At 41.6% G+C, this 15,992-nt stretch overlaps 1 protein-coding gene across 1 annotated transcript; it reads left to right on the top strand.

Moving 5' to 3' along the window:
* Positions 1–4,725: 4,725 nt before the first annotated feature.
* LPPGAMMA (Phosphatidic acid phosphatase (PAP2) family protein) lies at positions 4,726–5,717 on the top strand. Its single transcript, XM_087372793.1, has 2 exons — positions 4,726–4,872; positions 4,993–5,717. The coding sequence occupies exon 2, from the start codon at positions 4,999–5,001 to the stop codon at positions 5,674–5,676; it is 678 nt and encodes a 225-aa protein (XP_087228919.1). The 5' UTR covers positions 4,726–4,872; positions 4,993–4,998; the 3' UTR covers positions 5,677–5,717.
* The last annotated feature ends 10,275 nt before the right edge of the window (positions 5,718–15,992 follow it).

Below are 15,992 nucleotides of genomic sequence, written 5' to 3'. Positions count from 1 at the left end.
CTGAAAGGAAGAATGGGACTTTAGCAGACAGTGCTAGAGCAATGCTTAGTGAAAAGCATCTTCCGAATCAGTATTGGGCAGAAGCAATGGCTACAGCCAACTACTTGCTTAATCGGCTTCCTACCAAACCAATACAAGGTATGACTCCTTGTGAAGCATTCACTGGCACATGCCACATATTGGGCATCTTCGCATATTTGGTTGCATAGCATATGCCCACATACATGATGATCATCACAGGACATTGGATGCAAAGTCACGCAAATGCATCATGGTTGGCTATAGTGAAGAAAGCAAAGCATACAAATTGTATGATCCCATCAACCGCAAGGTCATTATCTCCAGAGATGTAATCTTTGATGAGGAATTAGAATGGAAAACCTCACCTACACATGAGATAGAAGCATCGACTTCATAGTCATCTACAGAACAGGTTGATGAAGAAGAGCAAGAATTGCCAGCAACACCCCAAGCATAGCCATAGCAGCTTAGACGGTCTACTAGGGAAAGCAGACCTCCAACCAGATTGAGATATGCTCAGAAAGGCAAAGCAATTCAGGTGTAAACCACCAACTGTGCTCTTATGACTACCATCATGGCTACAAAAGAGCCAGTGTACTTCGAAGATGCAGTAGACCAGCCAGAATGGCAAACTACTATGAATGAAGAAATGGATACTTTGTATAAGAATAATACCTGGGAATTATGCGACCTTCCACCAGGAAAGAAGGCCATAGCAAACAAATGGGTATACAAAGTGAAGTACAATCCAGATGGCAGTATTCAGAGATACAAAGCCAGATTAGTTGCAAAAGGGTTTGCACAACAATATGGTCAAGACTATGATGAGATTTATGCTCCAGTAGCAAAGATGGATTCCATACGGTTCTTGATATCACTAGCGACACTCAACAAATGGAATGTGTATTAGATCGATGTCAAGAATGCATTTCTCAATGGTTATCTAGACAAGGAAGTCTACATGCAACAACCAGCAGGTTATGTTGAACCAAGAAAGGAGAATAAGGTTTGCCATCTCAAGAAAAGTCTCTACGGCTTAAAGCCAAGCACCCAGAAGTTGGTACAGCAGAATTCACAAGTATTTTGCTAATCTAGGATACATGAAGTCCAATGCAGATAATAATCTCTACTACAAAGTTCAAGGGGAAGACATTACTATTGCACTTTTGTACGTAGATGATCTGATTGTCACAGGAAGCAAGGATAGCTTCATCAGAAAACTGAAACAACACTTATCTGCAAAGTTTGATATGAAAGATCTTGGACTTATGCACTATTATCTTGTAATTGAGTTATGGAGAGATTTAGATAGCACATTCATGAGTCAGCTCAAGTATGTTGACAGTCTCTTAAAGAAGTTTCATATGGCAGATTGCAAGATTGCAGCCACTCCCATGGAACAGAGTTTGAAACTTACTAAAGATTTAGAAAAGCCTACAAGCAATGACAGATAGTACAGGCAGCTCATTGGATCTCTTATATATCTGACAATGACACGACCAAATATTTGTTATGCAGTAAGCTCACTAGCACAGTTTATGGCAAATCCAAAACAGTCTCACTGGAATGCAGCCAAAAGAGTCTTGAGATACATCAAAGGTACAAGATATTTTGGGATAGAATACAGAGGAAGTCATCCATGGTTGCATGGATATTGTGACAGTGGCTATGCTAGAGATCATGAGACTAGGAGATCGACACAGGGATATGCATTTTTCCTTGGTCAAGGCGCTATATCATGGTTGTCAAACAAACAGCCAACTATTTCTTTGTCTTCGACTAAAGCAGAATATAGAGCACTCACTACAGGTGCATGTAAGGCTATATGGCTCAAAATACTATTGTCAGAAACAGATTACTTTGATAAGTCAAAGCCAACAACAATATACTGTGATAATCAATCGGCTCAAGCATTGGCCAAGAATCCAGTATATCACTCCAAGACAAAGCACATTGATGTCACAGAGCACTTCATCAGAGAAAGAGTGTTACCACAAACATCTTTACCACACTTAAGCTCACATGGCCATCCATACCACAGTAGGTGCAAGCTTGGTCTTGCATTTGCCTTTGCTGTTGGTTCCCCCATGGTTGTTGATTCGGCCTTCTTGGAGCTGCATTTTGATATCTTTGTTATGGTGGTCTTGCCACTGCTATTTGATTAGCAGGTATTGATGGTGCTTGATTCTATTGTTCCTAAACATAAGGTAGTACTCTGCCTCTGTAATTGGGGTTGTACCAGCATCTTTCTTTGTCGTGATTGTCCTTTTTGCAGAATTCACATGGAACCTTTTGTTGTTGTGGGGGTGGCTTTAAGCTTTGCAGCTGGTCTTTAATCATCTTCTCCAACTTGGAGATTTTTTCTGCTGTCTTTTTTGCTGTGGATTTTTCTTTCAGCTTTTGCTTTTTGTCTTTCTTCTTTTTCTTTGAGTATTCATCACCATCCTCATCATATTCTGATGAGTCGTCTTCCTCATCTTTAGTATCTTCCTCTGCTTCACTATCTGTGTCTGTCTCTGAGTCTATTTTTGAATGTGAATGACGTTTCTTTTTTGTCTTCTTGGATTTTGATGCTGTACCAAGTCTTCTTTCTGCTCTCTGGGCAGTTTCTACCATATTGTCAAAATCATTTGCTCCTCCAAGCTAGTCCCTGCCAGCTACTACAGTTCTCAGCTCCTTGTTTAATCCTTTGCAGAAATAGTCTCCCAGTTGCTCCTGGGTAGGTCTTTGATTTGTTGTTAGCCTTCTGTTGAGGTTTCTAAGCATCTATGAATAGTCCTCAACCATGAGATCTTTCTATTTCATTGTTCTCAGCTTTTTTAAAATGTTTTCTGGTGTTTTCTCTTTTCTAAAACGACATAAGAAAGCAATCTTCAATTCATCATAAGTGTGAAAATGTGCAATACCATACTGCGTAAACCAATTAATTGCTTTACCATTGAATGTTGTAGCAAATTTCTCCTTCTTAGTCTATGTGGCAGTTGTCCAAATCCACTAGCTATCCACCTTGTCTCAAATTACCCAACATGGCTATCAAGGTCTTGACCTTTCTTGCCAGTAAACTTTGCAGCTGTGACTAATGCGTTCTGCATTTTGTGCTAAGCGTGAACTTGAACTTGAACTTTGACAGGCTTCTTTTTCTTCTTCTTTGGAGGTGGTGGGAGAGGGTTGAAATTCAATTGCTTCCTTGTAGTCACAGAGACACTGGCTGCAATATTAGTGGCAAGTGTTCTTTGGAGTAATTCCTATGTTGGAGTGGATAGCATTAATCTTTCTAGCTCAGTTTTTGCTTCGTGCACCTCCTGGCTATGTAGGGAATTATCAGAGGAACTTGTCCCACTAGGAATATAATCAAGGTCGTGAAAGATATCCTCCAGATCATCCGTTTGGGAAGCAGCCTCTACCCGAGCTCTATTTCGTGTAAAATATGCTATACCAATATGGCGAGGCGACGTTTCCTCTCTGAAGCTATCCGACATGGGCTAGTCGTTCCATGAAAGGAAAAGGAGAGAAGTAGGATTACAGTAGCTTACCAAGTGGTATAAAGGTGCTACTGTCAGCTAAGCTTTGTGTGCTGTCTTCACAGTGGAATTGTAATGTTGATGATGTGATCTTCTTTGCCGATCTTGATGTACTGTTTCGGTGTGTTGTTGATTTTGTTGTCGTACATCGCTTTTCCAATAGAAGTCCGAGTGTTAGCTATTTTTGTATTGTTGATGAGGTTGTTGGGGTCTTTCGTTGTGAGTTGCGGTCTAAAGCCTTAAGCCTTTCTGGATTCAAACAATTGCTCCTAGAGTTGCTGCTAAATGACAACTAAATGGAGCCTAGTCCAAGTTCGCTTTAGCGGAGTATATTGCTTTTCAATACAGATGTGCACGTATGCTAAAGGAGCGTTGTGAGATCCTCCTCTACTAGTGTATTCACTAGGATAGAATTTCCTATGTTTTTCGACATTTGCTACCGTATGCGGTTATTAATGTCATTTGTAATCGTTGGCATATTCGCCGACTTTGTGCATGCAGGTGCGATCCTATGACGCAGTTGGGAGCTTTGTGTTTTTCGAAGTTGCGGTTTGTATGTTTCTTTGTTTGTTGTTTCACATCGTAATCGATAGTGGTGCTTGTTGTGCTTTGAGCGAAAACCGACAATTCTGGGTAGGAACGTTGATAGGATCGCCAATACTGTTCAAAGTGTCTTCAGATAAGTGAAAAACACAAACAGACAACAAGGTGCCAGCAGTCGGAGTATAGTCGGAAAGTAAGCGGACTATAAAAGACTATCACGAGATGTAAAGAGGACAGAGAGGAAATCTTGCAAAAGGTAGTATGGTTCTTGTATATTATGTTTTGACAAAGAATACATCAACTCAACAACTCAAACTCTCAATGGGAGCTGATACAAGGTTTTATAGCCATCCGAGATCAGTCCGACTGTTGTAAGGCGACAGTAAGTTTCAAAATGTAACAGTCCTAGGCAAAAACATTATGTGGTGGATCAGGCCACTAAGGAGTGCTGTTAGGGAGAGTTACAACTGTCTCTACAGCTACAAAATGATCCCAGTACCGTACTCTAATAACTCTCTCTTACCAGAGGTGTATTTAACCTATGCCATGGTTGACGAAGTCGGGGCACTGAGCAGCGGGAGACGCTCGAAAGGCCGAGGAGGAGCAATGGTAGGTGGAGGAGAGGAGAGAAACCAAAAGTGAAATGGAAAAGTGGAAGCAAATGATTAAAGATTGAAGTAAGAGAATTTAAAAGGGGGGGGGGGGGGGGATCTGGGACTCTGGGCGACCCAAGTGTTTTTCCAAGCAGGGCCATCGCACAGGCACAGCGGCAGATCATCACTACGAGGTTCACTCTCCCTGCCTGAATTTTCTTGCCCAATTGAATTCTTGGCATCTCCCTCCTCCACATCATGCTTTTGACGCTTTCCTTGCTCGAATCCCTCTCTCATTTCTAACAGTACCGCAGGTCATCATGCCTCTTAAAGCCGTCAGCCTCACCCATGTCCGATACCAGGCGGGAGACCCTTTTGGCCTCCTCCTCTCTTGGGCTTCTCTTATTCCTGTCTTCATTAGCCTTGGTGGATTTATCACGCACTTTATTTTCCGACGGGAGCTGCAAGCCATGTTTTTTGCTCTGGGTTTGCTCATGGCCCAATTTTTCAGCGAGCTTGTGAAGACTGCAGTCAAGGAGGCCCGTCCTTTCACATGCGAAGCGCTAGAGATGTGCGACTCACACGGATGGCCATCGAGCCACTCTGTTTACATGTCGTTTTTTTCCATATACATCACTCTCCTTGCAGCACGGAGGCTAGCATTTTGCACTTTTTGGGGCAAGCTTTTCACGATGGCAGTGCCATGGCCGGCTGCTGTTCTCGTGATGTATTCAAGAATTTACTTGGGGTATCACTCTCTCCCGCAGGTGATTGCAGGAGGATGTCTTGGGCTGTTTCTTGGGACGGTGTGGTATTTGATTGTGAACGTGGTGCTGGTGCACACGTTTCCTCTTTTGGAAGAATTGGCTGTGTGTAGATTTTTTTTAATCAGGGACAGCACACACATTCCGAATGTAATCCTTTTTGAATACCAGAACTGTAGAGCAGCTCGAAAAATGGCTCAGTCAAAAGCTGCTCTGAAGCCCTCAAGTGAGTAATTGCAATAAAATACGCATCCTTACTGATTGGATGTTATGTATGTCAGTTGTCCGTCCCTCATCTCTTACGGCCTCCTTGATTTTAGTGTATCTATTTCAAACTCTTGACCTTGTAGTCGGCTCATCAAAAGACAGACAACATGAAGAGTGTTCTGGTCAGCCAATCTTTCTTCGCATGTTTGTAGTTCCTTAATAATATTTGGATTAGAGTTTCTGTTGGCAGAGTACACTAGCAACAGCCTAAATGAATGCAAATAATGTTTCTTTGGAAAAAAAGACAGCAGCAAACATGTCCATTAAGGTCCTCCTCTCATGGAACTTATGTTTATTTGCAGCTTAGATTGTGGTTTTCCTGTCCTTTATGCGAGTAGCGTTTACTTTTTCAATCTTTGCAGAATGCTTCCATCTAATCTAGTCGTTTGTGTTTTATTATTGGGATCGTTATATTTCAAGGTAGTGCCAAAGTTTTCCCTTCCTTTTGTGAAATTCAAACGGTGGCCTTAAACTACGTATGCAACTTGTGATGAATAATCTCAGTGAGAGCTCAAGTAGGTGAACATGTTATTTTTGGGGATATCAAAGTTTGATGGGTGAGTTTTTCACAATCCAGAAATAATTTTTAAGGCCAATGTGTGTTTGGCATACTAGGATAAAACTGAGAAGTCACCTTAGATTCCAATGTACAAGGAGCCAATAAGATGAAGATTTTAAGCCTTTCATAGATATGTGTCATCCTTCTTATCATGGTAGCTTTGAAATCATCTTTCCAAATTTATCAGAATACAACTCTTAGATACTACGTGCTTCTTTGTTGTTCACTCGCTGGTCCTCTCTCTTTTAGCATTCAATGGTAGTGGAAGTTTTTTACAAGCAACCCTGGTGTGTATCATCAATGAAAATGGGAGCTGTAAAGTTTTGATCGTTAAAACCTTGGTCCACCTATGTTTCAAGCTGTTTCTAAAATCACTATGAATAAGGATTTTTCTGTATGTTGCAATTGGTAGAAAAGCAGTGGACACAACAAAACCTCGCAAATATTGACTGAATTGATAGTGCAACACATAATCAAACGTACTCTCTCTTGAACTATCTTTACATTGATCAAGCAAATTGAAATTTGGAGCAGGCACAAAGTCACTTTCTGAATGGTAGGGAATCTATAAATGATCAGAACATTGAAATTTGAGAATCGTACTAAAGCAGTCATCGACATAGGCACAACCTAGTCCATTAGGATGCCACTTCCTCTGTCACTCTCAGGGGAGTATATTTATCATTCAGTAAATGAAGGTTTTGGCAATTCTTGTATACAGAAATCTTGGAATGCTTCAATAGAGCAATTGCATCAGTAAATAGATTGTATTGCTTGGACTTTTGGTAATGTTGAGGTTGGCATAATGTAGTGAGCATTTTTGTAAGAAAGTAGGATGCAGTGTAACATAAGAGAATTACAGTATAAGAACAGGAGAAACACAAATCAAGCGGTATTTCAAACTAACCATTCAGCTTGAAAAAACACGTTTGACACACATTAAATGATATATAAATTTCAGTGCAAGCAGAGAGCTGGCATGCTTCCTCTCCATAAAGCTGTAAGACTGGAGAGGGGATTCCAAGATCAGAGGGACATTCTAAGATTGGCACAAAAGTGTAACTTAAAGCTATTTGAAATTAGGCTTATGTACTTGCCCTTTGAATCGCAGGTCATTGCAATGTACAAGCACAGCACTGATACGGAGATTGGGTTTAAAATTTTAACTGAATTAATGCATTTAGAAAGGAACCAACACATGTTAGCATCAAGTCTATGGGTTCAACCTTGTGACAGTCGTGAGATTGAAGCTGCACTATTTGTTGTGTTTCTAGAGGATGAGTATGTGCATGTTCCTGGGTTTCTCTCTCTCTCTCTCTCTCTCTCTCTCTCTCTCTCTCTCAAGTTCCTTGTTTGGCAGCAGCAAGAAGAAAGAACATGAGCTGTAAGAGATTGCATGATAGCACAAAGATAATCACTGGATGGACAACAACCTTATTCCTTAGCATCCAGCCTCCATCCTCTACTGTTTCTAGCTCGCCATCGAAGCTTCTTTCACAGGAGCACACGGTTGGGAGGCAGCGCCATCTATTGTATCAGTTTTACAGTAATCAAAGTTTTGATTCTCCATACTATTTGTTTTTCTCTCTTGCGTACGAGATCCTATTATCTGTTGAACACAGACGTTGTATTGTTTTCTTACATAGGATTGTTGCCAACATATGCAGGATGATTAGGAATTTCACGTGGGGAATGGTGGCTTGGCTCATTGAGGGAGGCCACACATTTGCGATAGATCTTGTCACGCCAGCCTACATGATACATGGGCAGTAGGTTTCCTAGATTGAGGTTCACGGCGAACGAACCTCGTCGACAATTTTTATTATGTACAGCCATTATAGACCCATGACATCTGTGCACTCCTCCATTTCAACAGACAATCTTTAAAATACATGAAGAACGACTCTGGTATATAAAATCTAACATGTTACTGGAAGTCTTTTTATAGTTCAACAGCTTTACCAATTTTGAGTCCACAACCCTTTCTTGCTATCAGGAATCAATCAACTTAGATTTTAATCACCATATCTCTCAATTTGTAGCTCATAAACAATGTCCTTTATAGAGTCCAAACCAACCAAAGACCGAAAATCTTCATTCCAACATGGCAACCGTAGATGCCATATATTGCTAGATACACTTTTGGGTGTTGGAAGCAATGGAAGCTCAAAAATGGAAGCACGGAGAAAAACGAGATGATGTACTAGATTGCTACAAAACTAGAGTGTGGAGGCTCAAGGGAGAGCCAACATAACAAAACCCTAGGGCTAATTGTCCTAACTGGACTAAGTGTCCTTATTGACCTAGATGGTACATAAACTAACTGTACCAATAGTACTAACTGTGGGCTGAAGTATCCTAGACATGGCTCAAGATACCTAAATATCTAGTGTCATGGTTGCACATGTTCGTCCCATAGGATATAGCAACCTATGACTGTACAGAGTACAACAGATCAAGTTACAAAAGGTACTAAGTTTAAAGCTTGCCGAAAAGCCTCAAACTTAGGTCGAGGTAGAGCCTTCGTAAAAAGATCTGCCAAGTTATCTTCAGTGGGAACATAAGACAACTCAATATCACCTGCTGATAATCGCTCTCTAACATAGTGATAGTGAGCCTCAATGTGCTTTGTGTGAGCATGGAAAACTAGATTCCGTGCAACAACCAAAGCACTCTAACTATCAGTGAAGATGACAGTAGGAGCAGTCTGACATGCACAAAGATCTGCAAGTAGCTTCCGAAGCCAAACACACTCCACTGTAGCTGTAAAAGCCGCTCTGTACTCAGCTTCGCAACTAGAAGTAGCAATTGTACTTTGCTTCTTACTGAACCAAGAAACACATGAAGTACCAAGCATAAAACAATTGCCACTATGTGACACACGAGTGTCAAAACAACCAGCCCAATCATTATCAGTGAACCCATGCATGACAAGTGAAGTATCAACCCCATAAAGAAGGCCTAAATGCTGAGTGTCTTTAAGATATCTAAAAACATGCTTCACGGCATGCCAATGGTGCATAGATGGGCTGTGCATATATCTACTCAACTATGAGACAGCATACTGTGGATCAGGTCTCGTATGGCATAGGTAAATCAAACAACCAACTGCCTGTTGATAAAGAGTGACATCACATGTACTGTTGCCATCCTCAGAAGAGAAGTGAAAACCAGTTTCTAATGGTGTGGATACTGGCTTGCAATCCTCAAGCTAAAAACGTTGCAAAAGCTGTCAAATGTACTTGGATTGTGACATTAAAATGCCCCCCTCACTGCTAGCAAATTGAATGCCCAGATAGTAGTGCAGAAGACCAAGATCAGACATATCAAATGTCTATTGCAAATCAACTTTAAAATCTGCAATTTGGAGCATGTGTCCCAGTTACAAGCATGTCATCCACATAAAGGACTAAAATTAGCAAATATGTCCCACACTTGCGGATGTTAAGGGTAGCCTCTGTAGGGCTGTTTTGAAAGCCAAGTGTGAGCAAATGAGAATGAATTCGCGAATACCAAGCCCGAGGTGCCTGCTTCAAGTGGCATACCTTGCTTTCAGAACCTTCAACCTCAAAGCCAGGAGGTTGGGAAACATAGACCTCTTCCTGCAAATGCCCATAAAGGAAAGATGTCTCGATATCAAACTGATGTATCTGCCAATGAAAGTGGGCAGCAAAGGCAATAACAATGCAAATGGTAGTGATCCCGGAAGTGGGAGCAAAAGTCTCCTCAAAGTCAATCCCATGCTGCTAAGCATAGCCCTTAGCAACAAGACCGGCTTTGTAACGGTCCACTGAACCATCAGCTTTCCGTTTGATGACATAATGGCTCTTCATTGCATGCTGTAGCAACCAAAGCATAAGCAACAAAACTAGCATGCTCTTTTCGAGCAGCTGCTCTCGTACAGGCTGGTAGAGGAGTGTCTTGTTTGTTGTCTTTTAATGTGTCAAGGAGCCAACGGGGTACCTTTTTAGGCTCCTGAATTTATGCTCTTTCCTTGTCAAGAGCCCGATACAAATGATCCTGATCAATGATAGGCATATCAAGCTGAATTTATGCATGCACATGGGGCTATAAATGACCAACAGATGGAGGAGGGACAACCTTAGATGGAACATCACATCCCGAGCATCGGATGGAAACAAAAGCATCAAGGTGTCAAATATGTATGGGGCATCAACAACGGGCTGTTTTTACAGTCCAGCAAAGGCATAGTGGAAGATTCATCAAACACAACATCTCGAGTGACAAAACACTTGCCCGCGTGCAGGGCTGATATAGCTTATAGCCCCAGCTCTCTGAACTATACCTAAGAACAATGCATTTAACAGCTTTATCATCCAACGTAGTGTGTCTCTATGAAGGCACATGAGCATAAGCTAAGCATCCAAAAGTCCTTAGGTGGGAAATGCGAGGCTTACAACCCGTCCAAGCCTCATAAGGTGTGATACTTTGCAATGCCTTTGTAGGACATCTATTCAAGATGTAATTTGCACACATGACCACAGCCAACCACAACTTATTAGGCAAATGTTTACCTTTCAACATGCATCTGGCCATTTCCATTGTTGGTCTATTCTTCCGCTCAGCCACGGGATTCTGTTGAGGAGTATAAGGCACCGTGCATCGATGATTAATGCCACGGGAAGCCAAAAAAACAGTAAACTCCTTCAACATGTATTCACCCCCCCTGTCTGTATTAATGTGAGCAATGTGCAGCCCACTCTCATTCTCAGCCAAAGCAATAAAGTGCTTGAAGCATGAAGAAACATCAGACTTGGATTTCAATGCAAAAATCCAAGTGTACCTAGTGAAATCATCAATAAAAGTAACAAAATAGTAGAACCCCCCAAGAGCTGCAACCCTCATGGGTTTGTGGTAGAACCCCCCAAGAGCTGCAACCCTCATGGGTCCACAAACATCACTATGAACCAGATAAAGCTTATGTGAAGCACCAACTCTCCCATCCTTGGGAAACGCAGCACAGTGCATCTTACCAAGTAAGCATGGTTCACAAACATGTTTGGTAGGCATATGCATTTTGGGAAGATCCACAACCATATCTTCCTTATATAACTCCAAAATTGAGGTGTCCAAACCTCTCATGCCACAAATGAGTATCTGCCATGGTAGAATCAATAGCAAAGGCATGTGCATCGACAAGTGCAACATCATCATCTGAACATCTATCATAAGCATAAAGTCTGTAAAGACCGCTAGACAATGTGCCAATCAAAACCAGGGTAGAGGCATGTGTAACATCATACACTGCACACCTTACACCATCAAAAATAATCTGAAAGCCACATGTAGCAATGGCTGAAATAGAAATGAGGTTCTTACGAATGCCTAGAACATAAAGCACATGCTTTAGAGTGACTATACCACCAGAGACAGAAGTAAGAGCAACTTGCCCAATACCTTTCACGGTATATGATGCATTATTGGCTCCAATGAGCTGAACAACTTCCTGCATGAAGGGATGTGCTTGCTAGCACCACTATCAAAGAACCAGGCATCACGAACATCTGAAACTGCCATACAAGCATCATGAACATCAGGATTATACTGAGATGTAACCAAGAAAGCCCAATGGTGGTCTTGTGCGAAATTAGCGGACTCATGTCAATCTTCTGCACTAGAAGAACCAGATACTGCAAGACCAGACTCTTTCTTTTTCTTTTCAGATGCTATACGCTTCTTGCATTCAGAAATATCATGCCCAGGTTTCCTACAATAGTTACATCTCTTCTTCTTTTTGTGATCCCCTGAAGAAGAGGCACCATGTGAATGATCAGCATGGGAATGAGAGGGCTTTCCAGCTGAAACCTTGCCTTTACCTCTGTGTTTATGATGGGCAGCAAATGCTTGATCACCAGCCATAGTTGCATTGCGATTCATACGGCTTTGCTCCTCTTGAAGAAGAAGAGCAACAAGCTGGTCAAATGAGAAATGATTGGCATCATCCCCTGCAACCAACCTCAATGTAGTAGCAAAGCATTGATATGAATCAGGCAACCCATCAAGGGTATTAGAAACCAGCTGAGAATCAAGCATAATCTCATCAATGTTGGCCAACTGCTCTTTCAAATCCTTCACATTAGTGAGATAGGCATACATGTTACCACCCTCATCAAGCTTTAAATCTTTCAACTGCCTGCGGAGATAGGTCATTCCGTACCTGATACAAAGATGCAAGCTGATCCCATGCTTGCTTAGCTGTCTTGCAAGATCGAATATGAGGGATAATAACCCATTTTACTGAAAGAGCAATCAAGGCATGTGCTTTGGCATCACGACCATCCCACTGAATTTGCTCCTGTGAAAGAGGCAAATCACCTGGAGCAAGAGGTGCAGGAGTCCTGGCTGTAGCAGTAGAACCATCACCTAAAGAAGCAAAGGCTGTAGGTGTAGCACCAGTCATAGTGCGTGTAGGCCTGGCCTCAGAACCTGAAACAATATGCCATAGATTCTTGGCAACCAAAACATGTCCCATCATGTATGACCACATGGGGTAATTGGTGCCATCAAGCTTGTCATCGGCCCCAATCAACCCAAAAAAATCATATTTACCACCAGACATGGTACTGAAATATGAGGCAAATGCACCAACTAGCAAAGCAAATGAGAGAAAGGCAACCTCTCAGAATCAAGTGCCAAAAAACTGCCCAAGGTTCAAAGCTTATGTCTGCAAAAGACTCTGCTATCCCAAGGTGAACCTGTTGCAAGAAAAATCCCCAAAGGCAACACAAGGCCTTTCCAAAATGCAAATGAAGCAGAAGTTAGAAAAAGCCAATGCAACAACGGCTTACCCAATGACGAATAGTAGTGACAGGCTCTGAAAGCGAGCAAATGAGGACTGGAAATGAGAATTACAGCAAAAGAAGTACTCCAACGAGGAGGAGAGCACGTAGAAATGGAGAGAAGCTCATAGCCCGAGGCAAAGGGATGCCAAATGAGGAGGGAAGGGCTCAAAGAGAAGTCTCTGGATCAATTCAGTAGCTCCAAATGGCTCCAAACGCCAGCACGTAGCTCCAGGCAGCTTTGAAATGCTAGAAAATCTGAGAAATGATTGGCGCGCACCCCGAGGCAGCCTGTACTACAGTGAATGTACTAAAATGTTGACAAACCGAACAGAAGTACGGAATTTTTTTGACACATGTACGGATTTTTGTATAATTTTTGACGTGTACAGATCTTTGTACAATTTCTGATGCATGTATGGATTTATTTTTCATTTTTATTTTTTTGACAGGTTCGAAATTTCGTACAGATGTTGTAAATGCTCGCGTGTGGTCGTTTTTTGTTGTAGCAGGCTGGAAAATACATCGAAAAACAGTTCCCTTCGTGAGAGTTGCTCCAAAGTGCGGTCTTCTCGCAACAAAATGAGGTTTTTCGCGACGGAAGTGCTTGGAAAGGTCTCAAACACTCGTGGGAGTGTGAAAACCAACAAGACTAGCAAGAATGGGAGCTCTAGAAGCTACCAAACATCTTGGGAAAGCTGTCAATGGCTGAGGGAATGGATTTCCGACCTGCTCTGATACCATTGTTGGGTGTTGGAAGCAATGGAAGCTCAAAAATGGAAGCACAATGGAGAAAAACGAGATGCTGTAATACATTGCTGTAAAACTGAAGTGTGGAGGCTCAAGGGAGAGCCAACATAACAAAACCCTAGGGCTAACAGCCCTAATCAAACTAAGTGTCCTAACTGACCTAGATGGTACATAAACTAACTGTACCAATAGTCCTAACTAACTACTATAACTAGGCCTACAAGGCTCATACTAAGATATAAGTGGCATCTACGGATAGCCCATGAGATAGCCTACATATACTCCATATTTATTGCTATTGGTGTCAACAAACTTAGTCTATTCATGCCAGACCTGTCACATATACATATCATTCCCTAGAATTAGGAAAGGGAACCTTGAACCCATAGTAGTCACAACACCCTCTGAGTTAGTAGCTTATTACATTATAGGTCCTTTCTTCTCCTGACAACAGGTAGATAAAAATCTTCATGGAATACCTTACAAAATATTGTGAGGCAGTGCTGCTAACTTCCTATTGGAAAAATAGTTTTCATGCATACTTGTCCAATATAGTTTTTCTCAAATGCAAGCACACTCTTCGGCTGAAACAAATTCTATCCTACAAATGGAGGTGATTCAAGTATGGTATAACTCTTGAGGAATATAGCTATAATTTACAACTCCCCATCACCCACAATGTGATGGCCTTGTTGAAAGACTAAACAAATGATAGAGATGATGATTGCCATGTATAAAATAAATGAGACTCACACCAAGTGGAATGCAGTTATTCCATTCATAGTTCGGTCATCACGTTCGTGATCCAATACCCCTCCCAATAGTCATAGGCAACTCATAGATCCTAAACTACGAGGATGCAAAGGAGTACTTCAGCAGGTCCTGCTCATGTGGTGAGCTCAGCACCGCTGAAGAACCTCCAACTGGCAAAATTGGAACAAAAGAAACACTCTCCCATCGCAAAAAGAATTTGTTAGAAAGTGTCATGCGTAGGTGGCCCGGACGCTACAAAAAAAATGACAAAGAACGCTTAAAGTAGCTCCCACATCAGCACAAGAGAGGTAAAATATACATGATTATACTTATTTATTTACTTATTTATGCTTATATCTATATCTATATATTTGTGTAAACATACATACATGATTCTCTCTCTCTCTCTCTCTCTCTCTCTCTCTCTCTCTCTCTCTCTCTCTCATGCCCAATCTGGGCACCTAAGCTCTCTAGGACCTATAGGAAAAGAATAGAGACTTTACAAAAACATTTTCTCATAGGGGAGCTTGGGGTTGAGGTGTGGACACCCTTCCTCATGGTTGAGACAAGCATGACCCCTCTCGAAGGAGAAGCTTTATGCCAATTCATGGCCTACCTTAAGAAGGTAGAGAAGATGGATGGATATCACACAAGGCAATGGAAGCTACACAAATCATTGGATGGCATAAAGAGGGGATGAAATGGATGGAGCTCTATGGCATAATGGTTGTCGATATACACAAGACGCATCCAAAATCACTGAGTTAGTAACACGGCAAAAATGCTACAGAAATTATGGCAAGACTCCAAGGCAAAAATGCAATTGTACAAACATGAAACTACTTTGATGGACAGTTATGGGATGCCAAAAAACCTCAAGGATGACATTTCAAAATTTAAAAGACATTTAATTTGCAAACTGAGAATAAGCTCACATGATCTTGAAGTGGGAGGGGTAGATGGGCAAGACCTAGGGTTCCAAATCCTCAAAAATTGCCCCATTGGTGGAAAATGACAAGCATGTACTCCTAAGGTGTCGTGCCTATACACACATCAGAGAAAATAATGGGGACAGTAGAAGCAACTTGAAAAAATCTATTGGAGCAAACGGCCCTTTAAAAAATATTCTTGGAACATCGCAACAAGGTACTCAGACTAGCAAACAAGCTAGCCTAGCAAGTCTCTAATATTTTCTTTCACTAAATTGTAAAAAATCACTATTTGTTAGTGTGATCACATGGTTCCATAGATCCTAAAGGGTCTCATGTGAACTTTGATACAATCATCTCTCTCTCTCTCTCTCTCTCTCTCTCTCTCTCTCTCTCTCTCTCTCTCTCTCTCTCTCTCTCTCTCTCTCTCTGTGTATGTATGTATGTATGTATGTATGTATGAATGAATGAATGTATGGATGGATGGGGATG

Source organism: Dipteris shenzhenensis, chromosome 3 (assembly GCF_047967505.1).
Source record: "Dipteris shenzhenensis isolate YYH24624 ecotype China chromosome 3, Dip_SZ_1.0, whole genome shotgun sequence".
Lineage (NCBI taxonomy): Eukaryota > Viridiplantae > Streptophyta > Polypodiopsida > Gleicheniales > Dipteridaceae > Dipteris > Dipteris shenzhenensis.
This window is presented reverse-complemented; position numbering and strand designations above follow the sequence as displayed.